This window comes from Gekko japonicus, unplaced genomic scaffold (genome assembly GCF_001447785.1).
Source record: "Gekko japonicus isolate JY-2015 unplaced genomic scaffold, Gekko_japonicus_V1.1 scaffold8, whole genome shotgun sequence".
NCBI lineage: Eukaryota > Metazoa > Chordata > Lepidosauria > Squamata > Gekkonidae > Gekko > Gekko japonicus.
In genome coordinates, this window is record NW_015167057.1 from 2,552,357 (window position 1) to 2,577,723 (window position 25,367).

Sequence of the window (25,367 nt, forward strand, 5' to 3'; positions counted from 1 at the left end):
CAGAACCCTCCACTCCTTGGCTCCCGCCCAGATGAGTCATCACCATCGAAACCCAGCCCCCGGGATCTGGTCGCCACACCCTGCCGAAGCTTCTGCCTCTTGCCCTGGAGCTGGGGAAGATAAAAGCGAGCCTCCTGGAATCCCAACATTGGTGTCGCTCCTTAGTTTGACTTCTGCTTGATCTAGCAGCCGAGCTTGCATGACTGCCTTGAGAAGACAAGAACAGCGAGGGTTGTATTGGTATAAATTCGACAGGAGGAACAAACTCAGCCAAGTACCTTGCCATCATATGTAGATTCAGCCCCAGTGAGAGCCCCTCACCCAGAGGGAAAGTGGACAGGCCGCTCCATCATTACTCGATCCAGGGCAATAGAGCAACGTTCAATTGAATTTCAACGGTCATATTTGTTAGGTCTGGATTCCCACGAGCTGCTTTGGGGAACGTATTTGGGGGGACGTGTGGTATAGTGGTTAAAGTGTCGAACTAGGATCTGGGAGTCCCAAATTGAAATCCTAGCTCATGCCATGGAAACTTGCTGGGTGACCTTGGGCCAGTCATGCACTCTCAGCCTAACCTACCTCACAGGGTTGTTGTGAGGATACAATGGAGGCGAAAGATACAATGTAAGCCATTTTGGGACCCCACTGGTGATAGAGGCAGGATAGAAATATAATAAATGAAATAGACAGGGTGAGGCGAATAGCTGCATTTCTCACATCCACCTCTAAATTTTGGCAGGAAGTTCCTCCAGGCAAAGACCTTTGTTTTGCTTATTTAGTAATGTGTCAAGTACACTGATGGCTCTATTTAAGAAACAGATAACTGAAAAGTGTTGGTTTTTCCAAGAAGAAGTAAGCAGGGCAAAGCCAAAACTGCCTACCATAGATATTTTTGGCCACATTGAAAATAAACATGTTATTCTCCTGGCGATTTTCCGGCACAAAATGCCCACCTGTTCATTCACTTCTCCACTCTCAACTGACGTCTCTGCAAATGCCCACCTGTTCATTCACATCGGCCTTCTCCACTCTCAACTGACGTCTCTGCAATGCCAAATGTGACTGGCTACACAGCATTGTGAAGCTTTGCCTTCTCACTACATGATCCCTGATTGGCTTAGATCACCCATTTGAGTGATCTAGAAAGGGGAAAGCACTGTAGCGGGCAGTCAATGACACCAGACAGGACTTTTAAAAAGAGGCAAATGTTTGCACCGTGTATTTCAAGAAATATGTCTACATTCTTGAACCTCAAAACAGAATGGGGGAGGGGGAGTTCCATGAATCTAGGGGGGAAAGCAAAGCCAATCAGGTTTATAAATATGCTTGTCAAATTGTTCCAGACTTCTCTCTCTCTCTCTCTCTCTCCCTCTCTCTCACACACACACACACACAGAGTCAGGAATGCTGAGGCCATGAAAAAGTTTGCTGGACTATGAAGGTCAGCCAAAATTTGGGGACCACAGAACCTGGTTTTGGCAGATACTCTACAGCTGTGTCACCTGCCAAGCAAAAGAAATATTTCTTTTCTTGGACCTCCTAGTTTTTTGCCAGCCATCTGTACTAATCTATCTTCTCGTTTTGCCAACAGCATTTTGGACTCCTCCAGCCTTATTGCAACTCTTCTCCTCATCATCACTAGTTCTGCATGCACTTGGTATTTATTCATTTATTTCATTTATAATCTGCCCAATAGGGACCCAAAGAGACTTACATCACTCCCTCCTCCCTTTTATCCTCATAGCAACCCTGCGAAATCGGTTAGGCTGGAAGAGAAAGTGACTGGTCCAGGGTCACCCCAACAATCTTCTACAGCAAAGCGGTGATTTGAACCTGGGCCTCAAAGATCCTAGTCCTATACAGAGAGCCAGTTTGTTGTAGTAGCTAAGAGCGGCGGACTCTAATCTGGAGAATCAGGTTTGATTCCCCCCTCCTTCTCCACATGGAGCCTCCTGGGTGACCTTGGGCCAGTCACACTTCTCTCAGAACTCTCTTGGCCCCACCTACCTCAGAAGGTTGAGGCAGCAGGCATCCACCTGATATGGCCTCCCCTCCAGAGACTGCAGATCCACATTGCTGGTATCAACATCATCTGTCATTTGGAGGCATATTTACTCCTTTGGGGAGTAAAAACATCAGCAGCAGCACCATCTTCTCCTCCTTCTTCACTACACTGCTCCTGTCAAAATGCCTACTCTGTGCAGATCAACGTGTTTGGAACCCGCCCTGAGCCTGCTAAGTGGGGAGGGCAGGCTATAAATTTAATTAATTAATTAATGGTATCTGTTGTGGGGAGAGTAAGGGTAGGCGATTGTAAGCCACTCTGAGGCTCCTTTGGGGAGTAAAAACACCAGCAGCACCACCATCTTCTCCTCCTCCTCCTTCACTACACTGCTCCTGTCAAAATGCCTCCAAACATCCTGTACCTCCACCATCCTGGTCTACTGCTGCCTTTCTTCTTCAGGGCTATTTTTGGGCAGGAACACACAGGAACGGAGTTCCGGCTGGCTTCAGAGTTGGCCACGCCCACTACAGCCAAAACCTTTGCGTGTGTGGCTACAGAGGGAAGGCCTGGAGAGTGACCCCCCTGGCGACTTCGAGGTGGGCAGGCCAGGGGGGGCCCTGGAAGGATCGGGGAGGGATTGAAATACCTCCCTGTGCCTTCCCCGGCAGCTGCGGGGCGCCTGGGCAAGCCAAGGGAAGGCCTACTCTCATGGCTCATCACTTCAAACCTGCCCAAGGTGTGGATTTTTGGACTTTGACCCTGATCCTGTCTGCTTACAGTTGTCTGCCTGCAAATGAACACGGCCAGTCCTGGCCGACACACGCGCGCCAACTTTTCGTGAGCGTTTGACAGTTGGAGAAATCCCACCACCGAACAGGAGAGAATTTGGTTGGGAAGAGGAGAAATGAACCAACAGTTAGCAGCCAACACCAGCCAACCCTTGGACATCTCTGTCTAAATTGGGGGTGAGGGCGGAACACACACAACCTTTTGTCCAAACCACAGAACACAACAGTCACCCTTTTGTCCAGATGACGCTGACGCTGCAGAAAACAGACAGACAGAACAGTTTTAACACCACCCCCAATCCCCTCTCTTCTCCTCCCCTCCTATACTCCAAAGCCTTTGAACTCAACTGGCAAAGGATTCACTTTCCCCCTTCTGAAATGACAAAAGCGAAATTGGGTGGGGGCAGGACTTTGTGTGGGCCGGAAGGCTCTCTCTCTCTCCCTCTCTCTCTCTCTTGCAGAGACAGCGCTTCCAGGCCAGACGCTTCATCTAATTGGAACGGGATGTCAGCAAATAGCTCTTCACTGTTGGAACTGAGCTTGGGGCACGGAGGGGTGACAGAGAGAGAGAGAGAGAGAGAGAGAGAGAGAGAGAGAGAGAGAGAGAGAGAGAGAGAGAGAGGGGTCTGGCTGCCTGAGATGGGGGAACCCTGCAGCAACACATGAATGAGAAGGGGTACTATGAAGAAACCTCCTGTGGAGAGATTATGGACATGCTTAGTGTAATGAGCCTGTGTTGAAGTGCTGGACTAAACCTTGGAGACTCAGGTTCGAATCCACACACAGTCACAAAGGCTGCTGGGTTTCAGGTCTCAGGTCTGCCGCTCACTCTTTCACAGCCTAACAAGGATGCCAGCCTCCAGGTGGGACCTGAGGCTCCGCCGGAATTACAGCTCATCTGCAGACTACAGAGATCAGTTCTCCTGGAGAAAACTGGAGGGTGGACTCTATGGCGTTGTACCCCACTGGCAATGTTCCCTCTAAGCTGAGTTAGTGTGAGCTAGCTCACAGTTTTTTTAGCCTCTGGGAGGTAGGCGGGGCGACACTTAGAACCGGATATGGAACAACTGATTGGTTCAGCATAGGAAAAGGAGTACGACAAGGATGTATATTGTCACCTTGCTTATTTAATATATATGCAGAGTACATCATGCGAAATGCTGGCCTGGATGAATCACAAGCGGGAATTAAGATTGCTGGGGAAAAGATCAACAACCTCAGATATGCAGACGATACCACTCTAATGGCAGAAAGTGAAGAGGACCTAAAGAGCCTCTTGCTCAGAGTAAAAGAGGAGAGCGCAAAAGTGGGCTTGAAGCTCAACATCAAAAAAACTAAGATCATGGCATCCGGCCCCATCACTCCTTGGCAAATAGAAGGGGAAGTCGTGGAAGTAGTGACAGACTTCACGTTCCTGGGATCCCAGATCACCACAGACTGTGACTGCAGCCATGAAATTAAAAGACGCCTGCTCCTTGGGAGGAAAGCGATGGCGAACCTAAACAGCATGATAAAAAGTAGAGACATCACCCTGCCAACAAAAATACGCATGGTCCAAGCAATGGTATTCCCAGTAGTCATGTATGGCTGCGAGAGTTGGACTATAAGGAAGGCCGAGCGCTGAAGAATAGATTCTTTTGAACTATGGTGCTGGAGAAGACTCTTGAGAGTCCCTTGGACTGCAAAAAGATCAAATCAGTCAATCCTAAAAGAAATCAACCCTGACTGTTCCCTGGAAGGCCAGATAATGAAACTGAAGCTCAAATACTTTGGCCACCAAATGAGAAGGGAGCACTCACTGGAGAAGACCCTGATGCTGGGAAAGATCGAAGGTAAAAGAAGACGGGGACGGCAAAGGATGAGATGGTTAGACAGTGTCATTGATGCAATGAACATGAAATTGAGCCAACTTCAGAGGATGGCGGAAGACAGGAGGGCCTGGCGGGAGATGATCCATGGGGTCGCGAAGAGTCGGACTCGACTGTGCGACTGAACAACAACAACAACAAGCTCACAGTTTTTTTAGCCTCTGGCTCACAGATTTTTGCCTTAGCTCAGGAAGGATGGCTCCAGAGCAAACTAATTTATGCAGTAGCCAAATCACCTGCTCACAACTTCAATGCCGGTAGCTCACAGGGTAGAATTTTTGCTCACAGGACTCCACAGCTTAGAGGGAGCATTGCCCACTGGGGTCCCTGTCTTCCCCAGGCTCCACCTCCAAACCTCCAGGAGTTTCCCAACTTGGATCTGGCAAGCCTAACTCCCCCATCACCCCCCATTGGTGGCACGGGGGGTGGGGGCGCTGACGTCTACCTCAGCCTCCTGTGGCTCAGGCCCAAACGAAGGGAGGAAATGTCCTGCCGTTTTTTTTCCTGAAAAAGTCACCACAGATCCTTACAGTATATAGCCAATCAAAAGACTAGATCCAAATATTTAAAACAAAGGAACACGCATGCCCAACCCCCCCCCCAAATGATGGCAGACGTCCTAGACTTCCATGGTGACTGAACTCCTGACCTAGTTCTCAGTGAGGTAGTAAGGCGGTATCTGTTCTAAACCACTTCAGAATCCATAAGAGATACAACTTCATGTATTTATCCATTTCATTACTTCATTTATACCCCACTTCTCTCCCCAATAGGGAAGGACCCGAAGTGGCTTAGAACAGTCCCCCCCCCTCTCCATTTCTGCCAGTCTGGTGTAGTGGTTAAGTGCATGGACTCTAATCTGGGAGAACTGGGTTTGATTCCCCGCTCCTCCACTTGCAGCTGCTGGATGACCTTGGGCAAGCCATAGTTCTGTCAGAGCTGTTCTTGAAAAAGAGCCGTTTCTGTCAAGAGCTCTCTCAGCCCCGCCTACCTCCCAGGGTGTCTGTTGTGGGGAGGGGAAGGGAAAGGAGTTTGTAAGCCGCTCTGAGACACCTTTGGGTAGTGAAGGGCGGGGTATAAATCCAATCTCTTCTTCTTCTTCTTCTTCTTCATCCTCACAACAACCCCGTGACATAATTTAAGGGGGGGGTTGCGACCAGGCCAAGGTTCCCCAGCAACCTTCCACGGCAGAGCAGGGATTCGACCCCGAGTCTCGCAGATCCTACTCTAATCGCCACACCACGCTTGCTATCAGATTATCGCTAACATTACTGTTTAAACTTATTATCAGCTCTGCTACAATTTTTGTTAGGAAAATGTGCTCCAGCGTCCATCTTGTGCAAAGATAATCAACTATAATGCCAGCGTTGGCGAACACAGATTTCACACAGACGTGCTGCGGTGCCCATCTTGTGCACAGATAATCAACTATAATGCCATCGTTGGCTAACACAGATTTCACACAGACGCTATGGGGAATCTTCTGCCAATTTTCCATGCCCCGGAAAACTTTGAAACATTTACAGCGATATATAAACAATAAATGAATCCTTATTGCTTAATGTTTTATATCCCTAACTACAACTGGGGGGGAGGGGGGAATGGGCTCATATACTGAATTATCTATCCTGACAAATAAAATAAAATACAATTTCCTACACATTTCAAGTTAAAATCCTCCCACCCAATACCCTATTTGTGGTCTGAAGTGGCAGCTATTAGGCACAGGGTTACAAGTACAACCTCAGTGAGAACTAAAACACCAACTATTTTGCCTCCAGATACAATGAACCCAGTTCTCGTTTACATAGATAAGCTAACAGTAAAAGGGGGGGGGGAGTTAGAGGTGCTGTGGTACATTGTGCTACAGCGAGCATGATAGAGAAATAAAGTTTCAGACTAGGGCCTTATAGACTCAGGTTCAAATCCCCACGCAGCCATCCGTACAATTAGGTGGCCTTTGGCCAGTCACTCTCCATCAGTATGACCTACCTCACAGGGTTGTTATGGGGATAAAATGATGGGGAGCCATATAAGCTACCCTGAACTTCTTGCAAGAAGGAGGAGATAAAAATACGTACCATTCCAATACCCAGGATAATATTTACACACCCACCACCCAGTCTTGGAAAGAAATCCAAAGTCTCTTTGAAGACAAATACATGGCTTTTCATATCTCTGTGAAAAGTATCCTTTGCTTTCTTCTCTGCCAGCTCTCTGTGTTTACAGAACCTATCCTGGAAGTTCCCTTTTCTGTAATAACACCCAACAGTTACCTCCCTTCCTCAGACCAGCTGTTTGGAAGGACAGCATCACATCCCTCTCCTATGACAAACAAGGAAAACATCTGGGGAAAGATCTCTCTCCCTTAGTGTGATGACTAAAAGCCAGAATGTCCCTTAAAACTTGCTAGGCTAAAAACATGGCATCTCAAAGCCGTTTCTCGTAACAGCACAACAACAGCCTTGTTGGATCAGATCAGTGGTCCATGTAGTTCAGTGTCCTGTTTTACACAGTGGCCAAACAGTTGCCCTGTAGGGAGGAGGACACCAAGCAAAGTATAGAGACCAAGGCCTTCCCCCTTTGATGCCGCCTAATGCTGGTGTTCAGTGGTTGACTGTCTCTGGATGTGGCAGAATAATGAACACAGCAAAGGTGCACAACCTGATGAAAGTGTAGATACAGGTTTATTCAGGAACGAACATACTTGATAGTGAAGAGGAGAGACAGAGATAGTATCCTAACTACATCACCAGCTGAGAGAAAGAGAGACTAAATGTGGAACTTCTAAGAAGGAGGAGGATATTGCCCTCAGAGTTAACGATCTGAAGACAGACAAAGAATTATACTTAACAAGAGAGAAGGACGCTTAACAAAGAATGACAAACAGGACCTCACTATCCTATGTAATTGTCTTCTTGCTGCCCCCTGCAGAGTCTTCTCTTCCTCTTTGTACACCAGACACTGTCTGTTCCAACACCCTTTAGTCACTATAGCTAGAAGCCACTGGTGGACCTCTCCTCCATGCATTTTCTTCCAGCTCAGCAATATCCTTTTATGAGATGCGGAGACCAGACCCGCGCAAAGTATTCCAAATGAGGTCACAGCACAGTCCTACTATAGGGGCATCACAGTGTTGGCTGCTTTGTTGTCCGTCTCCTTCCCAATAACCCCCAACATAGAGTTTGCTTTTAGGGGTATGCACTCTTGATCCTGGGAACCAGGGGATGATAGAGAGAGCTAATTTTGTCCAACACACAACTCTGTTGTACTCCCTCAGTCTGGGCACCTCCTTGCTATTTCTCCACATCATTCTTGTACTAGTTTCTGGATTTACATTCAGCTGTTGTTCACGCATTAGAGAGACCAGTGGTTAATAAGACAACGGCTTGAATGGAAAGGATTTCCAGCGTGAGACTTCCTTGCCTGCCTCAGCCTGCAACCATCCAAAATATCCCCCAGTGCTGCTCCTGGGGTGGATAAGAGCGGTGTTTGGTGTGGTGGTTAAGAACAGCAGACTCTAATCTGGAGAACGGGGTTTGATTCCCCACTTCTCCACATGTAGCTGCTGGGTGACCCTGGGTCAGTTACACGTTTTCTCAGAGCTGTTCTTTCACCAGCAGTTCTCTCAGAACGCTCTCAGCCCCACCTACCTCACAGGGTGTCTGTTGTGGGGAGAGGAAGGGAAAGAAGATTGTAAGCCACTCTGAGAATCCAAGTGAGGGGGAAGTATCTCTTCTTCTTCCAGAGGCAGGGGAAGTCAGAGGTCTGCACTGGGGGGGGGGGGCTGGAAAACATCATCCCCCCATCCATCTACAGAAATCTGCTGGAGATCCAAGCTGTAGTTTGTTTACTCTGCGTAGCAGCCGTGACCTTCCTTGGTGGTCTCCCATCCAAGGACTAACCATGGCCAGCCCTGCTTGGATTCCAAGTTTGGGTTTGTCTGGCCTATCCAGGCTGCTATTTCTTCTTCAGTTCCTTGGTAACTAGTCCCAAGTTCTTCGATATCAGTCAATTCTGTCCCTCCCATAGGTCTGAAGCAGGATTAGTATCTGAGCTTGTTTTAGGTCTCAGCCTGCCTACAGGTCACTCCCTGGGCTGTAGGCAATGCTCCCTCTAAGGTGTGAGCAGAAATTCTACTTTGTGAGCTACTGGCACTAAAGTTGTGAGCGAGCGATTTAGTTACTGCATAAATTAGTTTGTTCTGGAGTCCTCATTCCTGAGCTAAGACAAAAATGTGTGAGCCGGAGGCTAAAAAACTGTGAGCTAACTCACAGTAACTCAGCTTAGAGGGAACACTGGAGGCTGTAGGTACTTGCTACTACTTCCTGTGTAGGTGGTGATCGTTACTGGAATTTTAATTAGGACACTTAAATTGGAGCTTAACCCTGTTCACATGGACTACTGCCCTTCCTGCTTTTGGCTTGAAGGGGAGCCTATCTAGAACAATGTCAGACCAACCACAGCCAGAACCAGAGGCCAGTAGTTCAGTGATATGAGTCCAGGATCCTGTCCCAGGAAGGGAGGCAATGCTCCCTCTAATTTCCACCCCCTGCTGAGTGGAACAGTTCACATCCTAGAATCATAGAGTAGGAAGGGACCTTCCCGGTCATCTAGTCCAATCCCTTGCACAATTCAGGAAATTCACAAATACCTCCCCACACAATGCAGTGGCAGTTGTTCCATGTTCCATCCTGAGCAGAATATGACTGCTGTAATCTTAAAATGGGCAATGGGAAGTGCAAGACCCTGTGCAGCTCCAGACCGCTGCTGAGTGCGGCTTCGTGCGTTAATGAGCGGCCGCTCACGTACACAGCTTAGAGGGAACAATGAAGAGAGGCTGAATCAGCCTGTCTCCATAATGGACCCATGCCGGTCAAACAAAAAATGATTCCAGATCTAACAGCCGCTGTTTCTGTATTCTCAAAAAACTATTCAGACAAGGGAAGAACAAAAATGGTCTTCTCTCCGCTCAGAGATCCCCGCTAAGATTAGAAATACCCATGAGCTGGGGGCAACTTCTGGGAGAAACACGGAGAAGTCAATGAAAGTTCTCCTTTTCAAAAGGAAATAAAAAAAAGAAGATACCCTGAAGGTTGACAGGTAATAAATCAAAACAAGCTATAAAACTGGTTACCGAGTCTGCTTGGAGCCCTTCGTAGCAAACCTGTGGAATCTGCAGCCAGTGGCACAAGGTTATAAAAAAAAAAAATCAAAAAGCTCAGCATATTTATGAGGGTCAAAGGGGGGTCAAATGAAAAGCCCTAAGAACACAGCATAAAACTACTACATTCATCTGACGAAGTGTGCATGCACACAGAAGCTTAAGAACACAGCATAAAACGACTACATCCATCTGATGAGGTGTGCATGCACACAGAAGCTTATAGCCAGAATTAGACTTTGTTGGTCTTATAGGTGCCACTGGACTCAAATACTCAACTAACAAAGACATGCCACAGAAAACAAAGTCTTCACCTAGTGAACTAGAGGTATCATGTACCAACAAATCCGTAACACAAAATTGCAAGAACTCCAGCCCAACCCAATCCAGAAAAAAAGTTACCTTCACATTGGAGTGAACCGCCGACTCTGGGGGGTATACGATGAAATGCCGGAGGGTGAAGCCGTAACCCCCCTGCGAGTTCTTGCGCAGCACCACCGTCTTTGGCCCCACCCAGGGGAAGGACTCCACAGGGGGGGTGTTGGCATTCGTGGCCAGACCATCTCTTCGGCCCAGCTTCGGCTGAGGAGAAATAAGAGCATGAGAAAACGATGAGTTCCTGCTAGAGTTTGAAGTGGGATGAAAAGTTCACACACACACACACAAGCTAGAGCAGGGGTCTCCAAAGCAGTGCCCAGGGGCACCAAGTATTTTCAGAAAGCGGGCGGGACCAGCGGGGATGTTGCCCAGCAAGGCTTCTGACTGGCCACTGGAGATATGACTGGCGCTGCAGATTTTTAGAAACGGTGCTTTGGCGGCAGCCGCCAACATAACATATGGATCATTACTCTGTGACTGAAGGTTAAGCTGCGGCAACCATTTTGTAGCTGGCCCCACCTCCTGTAGCAGCCATTTTATAGAAGTCATTCTGTAGCTGCGCCCATCGTGCTGTGTCAGAATCCCAGAAGGCGTCTGCAGGCTCAAAATGGTTGGGGACACTGGAACTAGAGAAATGCAGTTTTATGGAGATCAAAATGAAGGGTGCTGGGCTGGAGGGATCTTTTCAGAAGGAAAGGAAGAGGCAGGCATAGTTTTAAAGACCTTGGCACAGACGTATTCCTGGAGCACGTCCTGTTTCCCAGTGCCCTCTGGTCTTGGCGGCTCCTTCCTGTCAGAAAACAAGCCTCTCGCTTTTTCAGGGGATGTGAAAATCAGACCGGAAAACCTAGGGCACAGCCAAGCTAGAGTTTTGCCCAGTGTTGAACAAAGCGTGATGGCGAAACTGTTGCCCAAAGGACAGATGACCCATCGTTACGTTTTATGAACTTCTTCAATGACACGTATCACTTGCTTTCATAGGAAAATGGAGGGCCTGAAACCCAAACCAACAATCAATACAAATACAGAACTGGATCCAGAGATTCCATTCCACTAATGGCAGAGCAAGAAGTTTTACTCCTGTGGAAAGCTCCTCCCACCAATGAAATCTCCCTGCACCAGAGCAAGACTCCATCGTTGGTTGGCTCCAACTTGCTGTATATGGCAAATGGAAATTGTTGGGGTTTTGTTTTGGGGGTTTTTTTTTGCACTGTTTCAAAAATTGTTTTGACTAGAGACCACTGAGGAGAAGAAAGAAACATGCCCTCTGTTATATCAAGAGAAGGCTCAGTGGCAGAGCACCTGCATGCAAATGGTCTCAGGTTCAATCCCCGGCATCTCCAGATAAGGATCTTTGCCTGTTGGTATTGAGAAAGACCTGAAACCTTGGAGTGCTGCTGCCAGACAGACTAGACAATTTTGGGCTTGGTGGACCCATAGTCTGACTCAGCATAAAACACAGCTATTCAAATTCAGCACATATTCACAGCTATTCAAATTCAGCCTGCAGAAGTGGTCAATTCCCAAGGACGGTGGGGTTCAGGAGCCAGATCCCCTCCTGGGGTGCCAAAGGGAGCAAGGTCAGCCCTTGTGATTGGTGGGCAATATGGGACTTCTGATAGGCTGGGCAAGGCATAATTACTAGAAGCCTGGGCTTCTTCTTTGTTTCTTGGGCAACTAAACAGAATCTCCTGCCTGTACAATACCTATTCTAACCTGTAGCACAAGCCCAGCCTAACAGCTGGCTGGAGAACACCTCAACAGCTGGTTCCAGGGACGATCAGTGCAGGCCATCTTACTTATATCCTTTTCATCTACCTTCCCTGCTGAGCATTCGTAAAGTCCTAGCCAACTTACGGAGACTCCATAGGGTTTTCAAGGCAAGAGGCAGAGGTGGTTTTCCATGGCCTGCCTCTGTGTCACGACACTGGAACCCCTTGGCGGTCTCCCATTCAAGTACTAAGCAGAGCTGGCCCTACTTAGCTTCCAAGATCTGTCAAGATTGGACTAGCTGCCTGGGCCATCAAGGTCATGGCCATTCGACCTTGCTCTACATTACACAGAAAGAAGGGGTGAGATTGTAAGAGACAGTGGGATTGCCACACAAGCCCTCCTCCTGGCCCAACTTGCACCGTGAGATTACAGTCTCAGGATTCCAAGGAGACTATTAAACTAGAAACAGGTTTTGTCCCTATTTTTATCTCTCTTTTTAGTGTGTGCGCACACGTGTGTGTGTGTGTGTGTGTGCACGCATGTGTGTACGCCAGTTTGGAGTAGTGATTAGGAGAGCGGACTCTAATCTGGGAGAACTGGGTTTGACTCTCCACTCCTCCACATTAAGCCAGCTGGGTGACCTTGGGTCAGTCACAGTTCTCTCCAAGCTGTTCCCTCAACAGCAGTTCTCTCAGAGCTCTTCCAGCCCCACCTACCTCACAGGGTGTCTGTTGTGGGGAGGGGAAGGGAAAGGAGATTGTAAGCCACTCTGAGACTCCGAGTGAAAGGCAGGGTATAAATCCAATCTCCTCCTCCTCCTCTGCTTCTCTGTTTCTGCTTCCATGCCTGGAAGTGATGGTGACTTCTGGTGACCCCTGCTGGGGCTTTGACATTTTCAGAGAGGTGGCTTGATATGCCTGCCTCTGTGTCCCGGCCCTGGTATTCCTTTGGCAGTCTCCCTTCCAAGTACTTGCCAGGGTTGGCCCTGCGTAGTTTCCGAGCTCTGATGGGATTGGGCTTCCTTTGGGCTATCCAGGTCAGGGCCAGAAACAGTATTTTTAACAACAAGGCCCCAAGACAGGAAACCTTGAAGCTCATAGCTCATGAAATGTTGAAATGGAAAAGGGGGAGGGGGGGGCACCCTTAGATGACATCTGAGAGCTGGTATGGTATAGTGCAGGGGTCCCCTATGGGCACCATGGAACCTGCCAACTTCTTCCCTGGTGCCCACCAAATACCTTTAGAAAGTGGGCAGAGCCAGGAAGAAGACGAAGAAGAAATTGGATTTATACCCCGCCCTTCACTCGGAATCTCAGAGCGGCTCACAAACTCCTTTCCCTTCCCCTCCCCACGACAGACACCCTGTGAGGTAGGTGGGGCTGAGAGAGCTCTGAGAGAACTGCCCTTGAGAGAACACCTCTGACAAAACTATGGTTTGCCCAAGGTCATCCAGCAGCTGCAAGTGGTGGAATGGGGAATCAAACCTGGTTCTCCCAGATTAGAGTCCGTGCACTTAACCATGACACCAAACTGGAGGGGTGGGGCTTTTTCCCAGCAAGGCTTCTGAGATTGAAGATTTTTAAAATATGTGCATGTGTGTGTACGTGTGTGTTCCCCTGGAAGTCCTGGCGACCTCTGGTGACTGACCCCTACTAGGGGCCTAGAGGATATTTAGAGAGATGTCTGAGTAAAGCCTGCCCCGGCCTCCTGATTGCTGGTATTCCAAGGAGGTCTCCCATCCAAGTACTTGCCAGAGTCAACCCTGCTTAGTTTCCAAGATCTGACGAAATAGGGCTTGCCTGGGCTATCCAGGTCAGGGCATGAGACTGAAGATTTGATTGGCAGTGCATATTTTTAAAAACATTGCCTTGGCCACCACAGCACAAGGATCTTCACTGTGTGGCTAAAGGTAAGTTGTGGCAGCCATTTCATGGCAGGCTCTGCCTCCTGCAGCAGCCGTTTTGTGACTGTGCCCCACCACACTGTGTCAGAATTCCAAAGGTGCCCCCAGGCTCAAAAAGGTTGGGGACCCTTGGTACGGTGGAAGAATACTGGACTAGGATCTGGGAGGTCTAGGTTCAAAACACCACTTTGCCATGAAGTTTGCTGAGTGACCTTGGACCGATTACACACTCAGTCTTAATCTAGCCTACCTCATGGGGGGGTTGTTGTGAAGATTAAAATGGGGAATGTAGAGGCACAGATGCTGCCCTGAACTAACTGGAGGCCAGGGTCGGATAAAATGTACTAGACGGATGTGCCCAAATTCAAAACTGTAACATTTCGAACATCGGAGAAGAGCTTGGAATCTTCCAAATCTTGGGTTTTGTGCAAACAGTCTGTGTTTTAAAAGACTGGCTTTTCCCACTGAAAACCTATGTTGCAAGAAAGATGTCTTTTACATACCGGTTTCTCCCCATCCTCAATGGTGCAAAGTTCCTATTGGCAATTTATCTCCACAGAAGGGAGATAGTTGTAAGCTGTGTAAGTGCTAAAACAGTACCACTCATCCAACGTAAGAAAACCGAAACCACACAAATCAATATTACATCACTATTCAACAGGAGAACTGTAATTTCTCTGCGTTCATTTCAGTACAAGTTCCTGAAAGATGGAAAGAAAGAGCAAGGGATATTGGAAGGTTGCTTGGTAACTGCTGAGACCTTCCTTTCCTGTTTTCCCTGGAAGCAGGCCCTCACTGAGCTGGTGGGAGACATTGGAATGGGAAAAATGAGCCCAAAGTTGGAAGGAGGGGGAGGTTAGGGAGAGAATGCCTCTGACTGCAGGGGATGGAGGCAGACATCTTTGCCGGGTCCAAAAAAACGTCAAATCCAGAAAGGTTTCGATAGGGACATCTGTTTGCAAATGATAGTTTCGGCCTGCATCTTCAATGTTAATTGCAAAAAGAGAGAGAGAGAGAGATTCTTCCCACCAGAATGTAAGACGTCAACACAGCAAGTCCACACGGGAGCTACCCTGTAACCACACTTTGTTGGTAAACCAAAGGAATGCAGCTACCAAGTCGGACATGTAATCCGAAAGCGCTCCGCATCTCCCTCCCCTCCTGCCAACCTCGTGGGATGCCCAAGGTTTGCAACATGACACTCTATACTTTAGAAGGGAATTATGCACTGCTTCGTCTCGCCAGCATGAAACCAGATGGTTTTCAATTGCTTTGGGCCCCGGAATGAACTATGTGGGAGCAAGCAAGACCTCAGGGTATAATTTAATTCACCGTTGCAGAATAGCATTGTCTGCCCTTAAAAAAAACACACGGCACAAAGAAAAGATGAATTCTATAACCAGTATACAGTATGCAAAGTAAGCACATTTACAGAGATGTCTATTCTAATTGCTCCTATTTGAGGTGGGTGCCAAATTCTTATGCCTTGAAAAGCCTAAGCGAGTTCCCAGCATTCCACTTCTCATCCTTGCCCACATTTTCAGACTCATACCTGCAGCCCTGAGGACTAGAAACCTGCTGCCAAAGATGTAAAAACTTGAAAAGCTCACCATGCTCAGTTCCAGCCCCAATAACAGTTTCTGCTTTTCCATGGGAAACCCCACAATGTACTCAGTTCTTACTGTAACCATTTCCGGTAAAGGAACAGATTATAAAACAGCCAGTTTGCTAAACAATTTTAGCTGTTTGACATTGATACTGAGATGACAGTATTCATCTGCATACAAAATGCTCTAGTGGCTGATTGTCAAGAAGCCAGCAGCAGAATCTAGATCAGGGGTTCCCAACATGGCGCCCATGGGGAAGGTCAGAGCCAAAGCTGACAGTGTGATACATGCCCATGTACTGATGGAACGCAACCAAATCTTTGACTGCCCAGTCACGGGGGAGGGAAGACGGGGCTTGAACCCAGATCCACAAAGTCCAGCAGCCTTTCCACTGGCCCATCAAATGCCATCATGGCTGCTTCCATATGGAAGGGAGGCAGGGCTGCGAGCTCCGGGTTGGGAAATACCTGGAGATTTTAGGGTGAAGACTGGGGAGAGCAGGGTTTGGGCAGGGGGTAATGCCACAGAGTCCACCCTTCAAAGTAGCCATTTTCTACAAGGGGACTGAATGCTGTTGCCTGGAGGTCAACTGTAACACTGGGAGATCCCCACCTGGAGGTTACATCAAAGAATCACTACGAAAATGGTTAAAGGTAAAGGTAAAGGTTGCCTTGCTCGAAAGCCAGCCGAATCCGACTCTAGGGTTGTGGAGCTCATCTCCGTTTCAAAGCCAAAGAGCCAGCGCTGTCCGAAGACGTTTCCGTGGTCATGTGGCCAGCATGACTAAACACCAAGGCGCACGGAACGCCTTGTGATATTGTGGATTATATGATATATTATTTTTATAAATACTTTTGCGCAGTTGTAGCCATTTTCATAGTGACTCTTTGATGTATACTCCTACACTGTGAACCCTTATTGTTAAACTATTTCCCGCCTGGAGGTAGACAACCCTAAACTGCTGTCTGGATGGTCTACCTATAGCCACTACGAGTGTGAGGGAGCGGCACAAGGTTAAGTTCCCTTTTCAAAATGGCACGGGACAGCTCAAAGCTGTGCACCATTTCCCTGCCCACTTTAAAGGGCTTTTGTCCTTTCCCCTGTGGAGCTGAGCTGTCCCATTATGGCACAGCTCAGTGGAGAAGGGGAAAGGACAGGCTATGAGTTGGGAGGGTCCCTGCCCCCTGCCCATTTGCCAGTCCAGTTGTGCTTTTGCACATTCACAATGAAGAAAAGGGGGGTGAGATACGGCAGTGGCGGCCACCCCAAGCAGTGTGGGCATGGGTGTGTACCGACACCGTTCCCTTGCGTTCTTAGACTGCTTGCTGCTGCCATGGCAGCAATGTGTTTTCACACCCATGCCTGGACGCAGCCTTGTCTTTCCGATCTCTAGCTCTCCATCTGCACCGGGGAAAGGGCGAAGGAGGCACGGATCCACCCTTCTTGCACGCAACCCAAGGTAAAGCCCCAGATAATGGAATGTTTCAAAACGCTGCCAAAAGGCAGAGTGGCAGACAAGCCAATGTTATTATATAATTCCACTTAGCGATTATATAGCCACAGGGGCTCCTCGCTGCGCAGAACAATCCCAGAAACCTCCTCTTCTCTGGCTTCTTTGCCTTGAATCACAGAACATATTGCCAGGCAAAGAGAGATCTTATCTGCACTGTACGCCATCTCCCTGATCCTTTAAAATCCTGAACAGAAGTATGAAATATCACGCTATAGACGTTTGTGTTATCTATACAAACATAGACACACACACAAACAAATGAGTCACACAACGCCTCTAAGGCAGGGGTGTCAAACACACGGCTTGCAGGCTGGAACCGGCCCATCTGGGGCTCTTATCCGGCCCATGAGCAACCTTTACTGCCAGATAGCAGAGAGTGTGCATTATGTCCCTATACACTGTCCCAGTGCTAATAAGTAATGTGTGGTGGAAGTGGGAGGGTGAGCAGCAGGGATATATTTTATGGAAATACTGCAAGAGTGTTAATGTTTTAAGCATGTTTGTATTTTGAATAAAAATAATGTCATTAATTGGGTTTGGCTATGTCCTTTATAAAGTTTGGGTCGTGGTGGCTCAGAGGTTAAGATGCTGAGCTGCAGACCGGAAGGTCTGTAGTTCGGCAGTTCGACCCTAGTGCCTCGTGATGGAGTGAGCTCCCATCTCTGGTCCCAGCTCCTGCCAGCCTAGCAGTTCGAAAGCAAAAAACTGCAAGTAGATAAATAGGTACCACTTCGGTGGGAAGGTAACAGTGTTCTGTGCGCTTCGGTGTTTAGTCATGCTGGCCACATGACAATGGAAACATCTTCGGATAGTGCTGGCTCTTCGGCTTGGAAACAGAGAGGAGCACCGCCCCTTGGAGTCGGATTCCACTGGCATTTGAGCAAGGGAAACCTTTACCTTTTATAAAGTTTATATCTCCTGTACCTGCCATTACATTTTATGGCACACATGGCCTGTCCCAACAAAGTGACATTTATGTCAGATCCGGCCCTCATAACGAGTTTGACACCTCCGCTCTAAGGTCTCAAGTGGCAATCTTTCCCAGCTTTGCTCCTTGAGGGCGATCCTCTGGTTAGAAATGCTGTGACCTTGTTCCCCACAACCCTGACTCCAAGTGGGCACAAAATCCAGGGCAGAACCAGCCACACGCACTGCCTGACCTGCAGCAGAGTATCTTCACAAACAGCAGATTGCAGATTGGTTTCACACACACACGCACCTTCATAAGTTGGTCCTATAACCATCAACAGTACACAACAACTCAGTTCTACACGCACTTTCCTGACTGGTGTGTGCTTGCACATAGTGATCAAGTCACTATGATTTTTTAAAAAATGTTGTTCACTACAGCAGAAACACACACATACATAACACAAACACACACACTCCACACACAACACGCTCTTTGCAGCAGCTGTTCTAACACTTTACACTGATGGTTTTCTGAACTGTATTCTGACTTTGTGAGCTTACCAAGGGTCCTTCAATAAGAAAAATCTGAAAGATACAGCTTCCCTGAAAGATAGCTTAAATCTTTTGCAATGTACAGTCACATATGAATGATAGGGATACTCTAGGGAATGTGCTCTAGGGAAACAATAATGATACTCAACAGGCCTAGCAACATCCTCAACATCTCTACAACCTTCAACATCACCTCAAACTTTTGTGGCAGATCAGGGATTCCTCAGCAAACAACTCAGTGACCACACCCATATTCCAATGGGCTCCTTCCAGAATTTCTACCTTAATTACTGCTGTGATGTACTAGTCAGCAAAAACATGAGCAAGCAGGGAATAAAACAGACATGGGCCACAAAAAACTATACCGCTTCTAAGACCCCGGAAGGCCAGTTCACATATGTATCTTCACCATTATTTAGTACATCACTCAGTGCCTGAGAGCTTTCATACGTTATCGTGCAGAACCAGTGTCGTATCACAGCAGAAGTGTTGAACAAGGATTACAGTTACGGTACAGAAATAGAATTTGGGAAATCTGGTTCAAACTCCCTTTTCTGTCCTGAAATCTTGCTGCGTGATGCTGGGTCAGTCACTCTCTCAGCCCAATCTGCCTTACAGAATAGAGCCAGAATGGTGTAGTGGTTAAAGTTTCAGACTAGGATCTGGGAGACCCAGGTTCAATTCCCCATTCTTCCACGAAACTCACCAGATTAATTTTGGGCCGATCACTCTCACTCATCCTAACCTACCTTACAGAGCAGTTGTGAGAATAAAATGAAGAAAAGAATTTTGTAAGACACACTGAGTTCCCACTGGGGAGAAAAGTGAGGTGCAAATGAAGCAAATAAATAAAATGAGGAAAGGAGAACAACATATGCCACCCAGAGCTCCTCAGTAGGATCAATGATTGACAGAAGAGTAATGGTGGAATTGCAGACAGAACCATTTTGGATTAAAAGTGGGAGCAGAGTCATATTTTATAATATCCCCCCACATTATAAACTCTCTTTTTGTAGTAAATAAGCAGATCAGTGGCCCCTGCCACGCGGGGGGGGGGGGGGAAAGGTTGGTGCTGGGGCCCAGCTCTCCCGGGGGGGGGGGGGGAGGCACGGCCAAAGTGCGGCTTTTCTGAACCACATCAAAATAGACGTGTGGCGGCGGGATCAGACAGATCCCCTGAGCGGCTGCGCAGCTGCTCCCCGACACAATCAGATGCCAGGGGAGAAACCATGGAACGGAGAGCGAGGCAGCCGGCTGTGCATGTGCGCACATGCGCAGTTTGGCCGGGAGCCTCGAATGCTGCAGGAGATGGGTGCGCCGGTGATTCCACGGCCGCCCTTGCTGCAGAGTTTCAGGTAGGTAGTACTCTTTTCTAGGGTTTTTTTTATGCGCGGTTTCGCCCGGAAAGGACAGATCAGGGACGGCTGCGCTCCACTTCCCAGATGTTGCGGTGTGATCGTGCCCGTTTGATGTGCCCCCGATCCATCCATCTTGCGGGGCAAAACCTCCCGTGTGACCGGGGCCAGTGAGACAGATTTAGCACTGCCTTCTAGGTTACCTCCTAAGGGCAGATTTTTTTTTTAGTACAAGAGACATATACTACAACCTAAAATGGGACAATCTTGAATCCTAACCTCCTGAGTCTGTATAAAATGCAGATCTGCTTTGGCCTACAGCTGAACGTTGAACTACCTCCACTACAAAGTCTTACATTTAAGGTCAGGCATTTGTGGCATTTGATCTGCAATGACTGCTTAACACAGGCAAGTCACCCCTTTCCTGTTACTGTCATTCACTCCAGAATACTCACTGCCCTCTGGCAGGAACTTCAACCCATTCTTGGGCTGCATTCACAAGTGACACCAGGCATGCATTTTCTGTGGCTTGTACTTCCTGTCACAACGGAAATGAGAAACAGAGAGGCTTCATTCTTCCAGGGCTGCAATGTTCTGTCAATCCATTGGTTCAATTAACTGATGAGGAACCTTTTGAGCGATTAAAAATATGCCCTATCATCATCATAATCAAGGTAGTTATACCCTGGTTTTCTCCACCGTGGTGTCCCAAAGGGACTTACCTCATCATTCTCCAGTCTTCCATTTTATTCTCTCAGCAGTAACTGAGGTAAGGTTAGATAGATTCAAGTGGGCAGCTGTGTTGGTCTGAAGCAGCAGGAAAAAGTTTGAATCCAGTGGCACCCTTTAAGGCCAACAAAAGTTTTATTCAAGCATATGCCTTGAATAAAACTTTGCTGGTCTTAAAGGTGCCACTGGACTCAAACTTAGTTCTGAGGCAGGTTGGGCTCGGAGTGTTTGACTCGTCCAAGGTTACCCAGTGAGCTTCCATGGCAGAGCAGAGATTACAACCTGTCTCTCCTAGATCATAATCTGACACTGTAACCACTACAGCAAACTTTTTTTTTAATTCTACTATTTTTATCACAAACTGCAAAGTGCCATCTTATAGGACCCCCCCAACTCATGCATACACTCTCACGCACATTAAAGAATGCCTCTTCTAAGAAGGTGAGTGATGTGGTACCTATATTTTTTTTCCTGCCATCAAGTCACAGCTGATTTATGGCAACCCCATGGGGTTTTCCAGGCCAGAAACATTCAGAGGTGGCTTGCCATTGCCTGCCTCCACATCACAACCCTGGTATTCCTCGGTGGTCTGTCTCCATTTCAAATACTGACCAGGGCCGATCCTGCTTAGCTTCCAAGATCTGACAAGATCAGGCCAGCCTGGGCTATTCAGGTCGCGGCAGTACCTATTAGCATCCTACTTAAAAAGTACTTTCCCCCACTTTCAGAATGATTAAGGTTTCTTCAAAACACAGAATTATCTGGTAATAAATTGAAACAGGTACCATTAATGAATTAAGATTTCTCTGACCAGAAGATTGCCCTTAAATTCTACCTGGCAGCCTTTGGCAACATTGCTACTGGAACCAGTTTGGTGTAGTGGTTAGGAGCGCGGACTCTGATCCAGGAAAACCGGGTTTGATGCCACACTCCTCCACATGCAACTGCTGGTGCGACCTTGGGTCAGTCACAAGTTCTCTCGGAGCTGTTCCCTCAAGAGCAGTCCTCAAAAGAGCTCTCTCAGCCCCACCTACCTCACAGGGTGTCTGTTGTGGGGAGGGGCAGGGAAAGGAGCTTGTAAGCCGCTCTGAGACTCCCTTGGGTAGTGAAGGGCGGAGTATAAATGCACATTTCCTGCTCTTATGAAGCTTGTCTTTAAGGTGCATGTGTCAGGGTGCCACTTATCATCCACACCATAAAAGGAACAGAGAATTTACAGTTTCCTGGTGGTACGGTCTCCCCTCCACTATGGAAAGAAAAATGAATGTGATGTTTCTAGAAAATTACTATTTTGAAGGCTCCTGATGAGTGCCGGTGTGCCATTATCACACAGGTGAGGGAGATACAGACAAAAGAAACCTAAAATCTCTTATGACAGCAGCTGCCAACCCACAAGTACCCACAGCCTCCATCCAGGCTTGCTTGTGCAAGGGGTTGTGCCGATGGTTGCCAACCTCCAGGTGAGGCCTGGAGTTCTCCTGCTATCATAACTGATGTCCAGATGACAGAAAATCAGTTCCCCTGGAGAAAAGGGCTGCTTTGGAAGGTGGGCTCTGTGGCATTATACCCTGCTGAGGTCCACCCCAAACTCCACCCTCCACAGGCTGGCCCAACACCCAGGCAGCACAGAGCCAAGGGGACCAATGCTCCCTCTAAGCTGTGGAGTCTTGTGAGCAAACATTCTACTTTGTGAGCTACTAGCATTAAAGTTGTGAGCAAGCGATTTGGCTACTGCATAAATTAGTTTGCTCTGTCTGGAGCCCTCCTTCCTGAGCTAAGACAAAACTGTGTGAGCTGGAGGCTAAAAAACTGTGAGCTAGCTCACACTAACTCAGCTTAGGGGGAACACTGAAAGGGACACCCAGGAGGTGTCAGGAGAAATGAAGGAGGGGGAAGAGTCATGGCAAAGAGGGGTTTAGGGTTAGTGTCTTGCCCAGAGACGCTGGGCCTGACAAAGCACCACAGTGCAGAGATTCAAGGAAAAGGCGGACAGGATCGCCGCTACTTGCTTCCAGAGGACAAAGGCACTCTGAACTGCAAGACTGGCAACACAAACACTGGCATTACCCACTCCTTCACACCAGTGCGCAGCACCAAACGGATGCTTTGAAGCGGTGCCCTCCTGCCTCCTCTCTCCAGCTTGCAAAAACCCCTGAGGCAATCAGACTAGCCGCGTCTCCAAGATTAATATTCTGAAACAGGCCTGGAAAGCCAGATCAGGTGGGGCGAGGCAAACTACTCATCGCCAGAGCCTCCTGCTCCTGACAATCTCCTCAGGGGACTCGGAGGAGCTAATGAAGATACGAGCCACCACCGTTTCATCCTGGGACGCAACCGCCTATCTGCTCCCGACTCCTCCAGGGGGGCCTTCACGGCCCGCCGGCGACACAGCCCTTATCTTCCTCCCACAAAGCCGCCCCGCGTTTTGGATCAGGATGCAAATGAGGGTGCCTCGTATTCACGAGATTAATCTCTCTCGATATCAGCCCAGCGCCAGATGCCCCGGGGCCTCTCGGTGAGCCGAGATCAGCGCTCCCACGTGACAAAGAGATGGTTATTGGTGGCTTCCCTCAGCTCTTTTTTCTTCAGGCGGTTCTGGGGTTCTGTGCGTGAGCCTCTTTCTGAGCGGAGGGGTCGAGGCATCCTTTTGTCATTTTGGCATAATGGTAGCATATGTTAAACTCCCGAGCGCGACCGAAGGGCAGACGGAACGAGACGTCACATGGTGCTCCGCTTCTCTGAGTCTGTATCCTCATATTCAGAAGATATAGGATAATGCACCATACAACATGGCACCTTTGCACTGTGAGTCCAGCAGTTTATAGGGTTACCAGGTAGCCCCTGAACACCTGCAGGGGATGGAAAGGGTTGCCAGATCCAGGTTGGGAAACTCTTGGGGATTTGTGGATGGAAGAGAGAAGAAGAGAGTGGATTTATACCCTGCCCTTCACTACCTGAAGGAGTCTCAGAGCAGCTTATAATCCCTTTCCCTTCCCCTCCCCACAACAGACACCTTTGAGGTAGGTAGTGCTGAGAGCTCTCTTGAGAACTGCCCTTCAGAGAACAGCTCTGAAAGAACTTATGACTGACCCAAGGTCACACCAGCAGCTGCACGTGGAGTAGTGGGGAATCAAAAACCCGGTTCTCCCAGATCAGAGTCCGTGCACTTAACTACTACACCAAACTGGCTCACCTAGGGAGGACAGGGACCCCTATGGGGTACAACGTCACTCAGTCCACCCTCCAAAGCATCCATTTTCTCTAGGGGAACTGATATCTGCAGTCTGGAAATGAGCTGCAACTCTGGGGGATCCTCAGGTCCCACCTGCAGGCTGGCATCCCTAAATTACAGTTAAGACACGAGGAGGCAAAATGCACAGTCTAAGTCAGGGGTGTCAAACATAAGTCCCAGGGGCCGGAGGCGGCCCACCTACAGCTCTTATGCGGCCCGTGAGCAACTGGTAAAAGGGAAGGAACAGGAGACTGCTCAGGGGGAAGAAGGTGGAGCCACTCCGATTGTGGCTTCAGCATGGCGGAACAACTTTGTCTGCAGCAGTCAAACAGCGTGGGAATGTCTGGCTCTCCAGTCAGCCCACATGAGTTTTTCTTTGCACCCCCCTCCCAGCCCATGAGGCCTTGCAGTGGGGATACAACTTGGAGCTTACCAGCTGCTGCCCTTTATACAGTTTACATCTCCAGTACCTGGCATTACGTCTTATGGCACACATGGCTCCGCCCCATTTATGTCACATCTGGCCCTTCTATCAAATGAGTTCGACACCTCTGGTCTAAATGATGTCATATTACATGATGTGTTAACACCAGACTTTACAGGAAAGGGGACGAAAGGCGTGGGAACAGCATGGCAATAGTTTCAGAGGCTGGCCGTGTTGGTTAGATTCGAGTCCAGCGGCACCCTTTATCCTAGTCAGGAGGGGTGTTGTACCTTTGCATCCTTTACAAGCATTCTTTACAACACCCCTTCCCACTTTCTGACTAGGACAGAAGGACTCTATACTCATGTCTGATGAAGGGAGCTCAGACTCTCAAAAGGTTATACCCTGAAACTCTTGTTGGTCTCAAAAGTGCTACACCTCTCAAATCTAGGGCAGAAAGAGTGCCAAACTTTATTTCTCTTGTGACACCATGTTCTGCCCAGAGATGTTTAGTTAAGCCTCCAGTACATTCACTAGGAATACCTTCACAGGAGCACTAAAAGTCTAACAGCCAATGACTCGGTTCAAATCAAGGTTCCTCTGCCGTGGGGCAAAGAAACTGTGCAGCGAAAAACTGACCAATGGGAGGGGAAGGGAACAAGAGAGAGAAACAAAATCGGGGTGGGGGAAGCGTTAAAAGGGGAAGAGACTGAGACGGTTTGCTTCATTCGCGCCAGGCGCTGAAAACAGCTGCAAAAATCCTGAGGCTCACGACCAAGTATACATGTTAAAAATATATTTTAAAAAGAAATTAATGTCAGATTTGTCTCTTCTGCCTTTCTTACCCTTTTCTACAGAAGCAAACTGCTTGCTGGGCACTTTTCTGCTCTCCTGCTCTCATGAACTATGGAAATCCAGGTGGGGGGCAAATACAATCGGGTATCGTCTGCGAGCAAATCCTCCCCCCCCCCAGCACATTAGAAAGGGAAATGCTCTAGCAATAGATGGCAGTCATAGCGAATCAGCCAGATTACACACACAAAGACGCACCACCCTGGACAAAGGAACATCCAGCGAGTCGAATTGGGATTATTCCCTGCTGCTTTTCTGTCAACTGCACCTTGTGGGGAGAGCCTCCCACCCAAACACAAACAGCTGCTCTGCCGGTAATAACCTAGGCTGGAAAAAACGTGAGTCGCTCCATAAGGAAATTACAGCTGGGGC

At 48.3% G+C, this 25,367-nt stretch overlaps 1 protein-coding gene across 1 annotated transcript in view; it reads right to left on the reverse strand.

The window, feature by feature from the left end:
* ARHGAP23 (Rho GTPase activating protein 23) overlaps positions 1–25,367 on the reverse strand; it is a 154,735-nt gene that overhangs the window by 107,059 nt on the left and 22,309 nt on the right. The window contains exon 2 of the mRNA XM_015412439.1: positions 10,228–10,407. Coding sequence (XP_015267925.1) covers positions 10,228–10,407 — 180 coding nt within the window. The remainder of the gene's footprint in view (positions 1–10,227; positions 10,408–25,367) is intronic.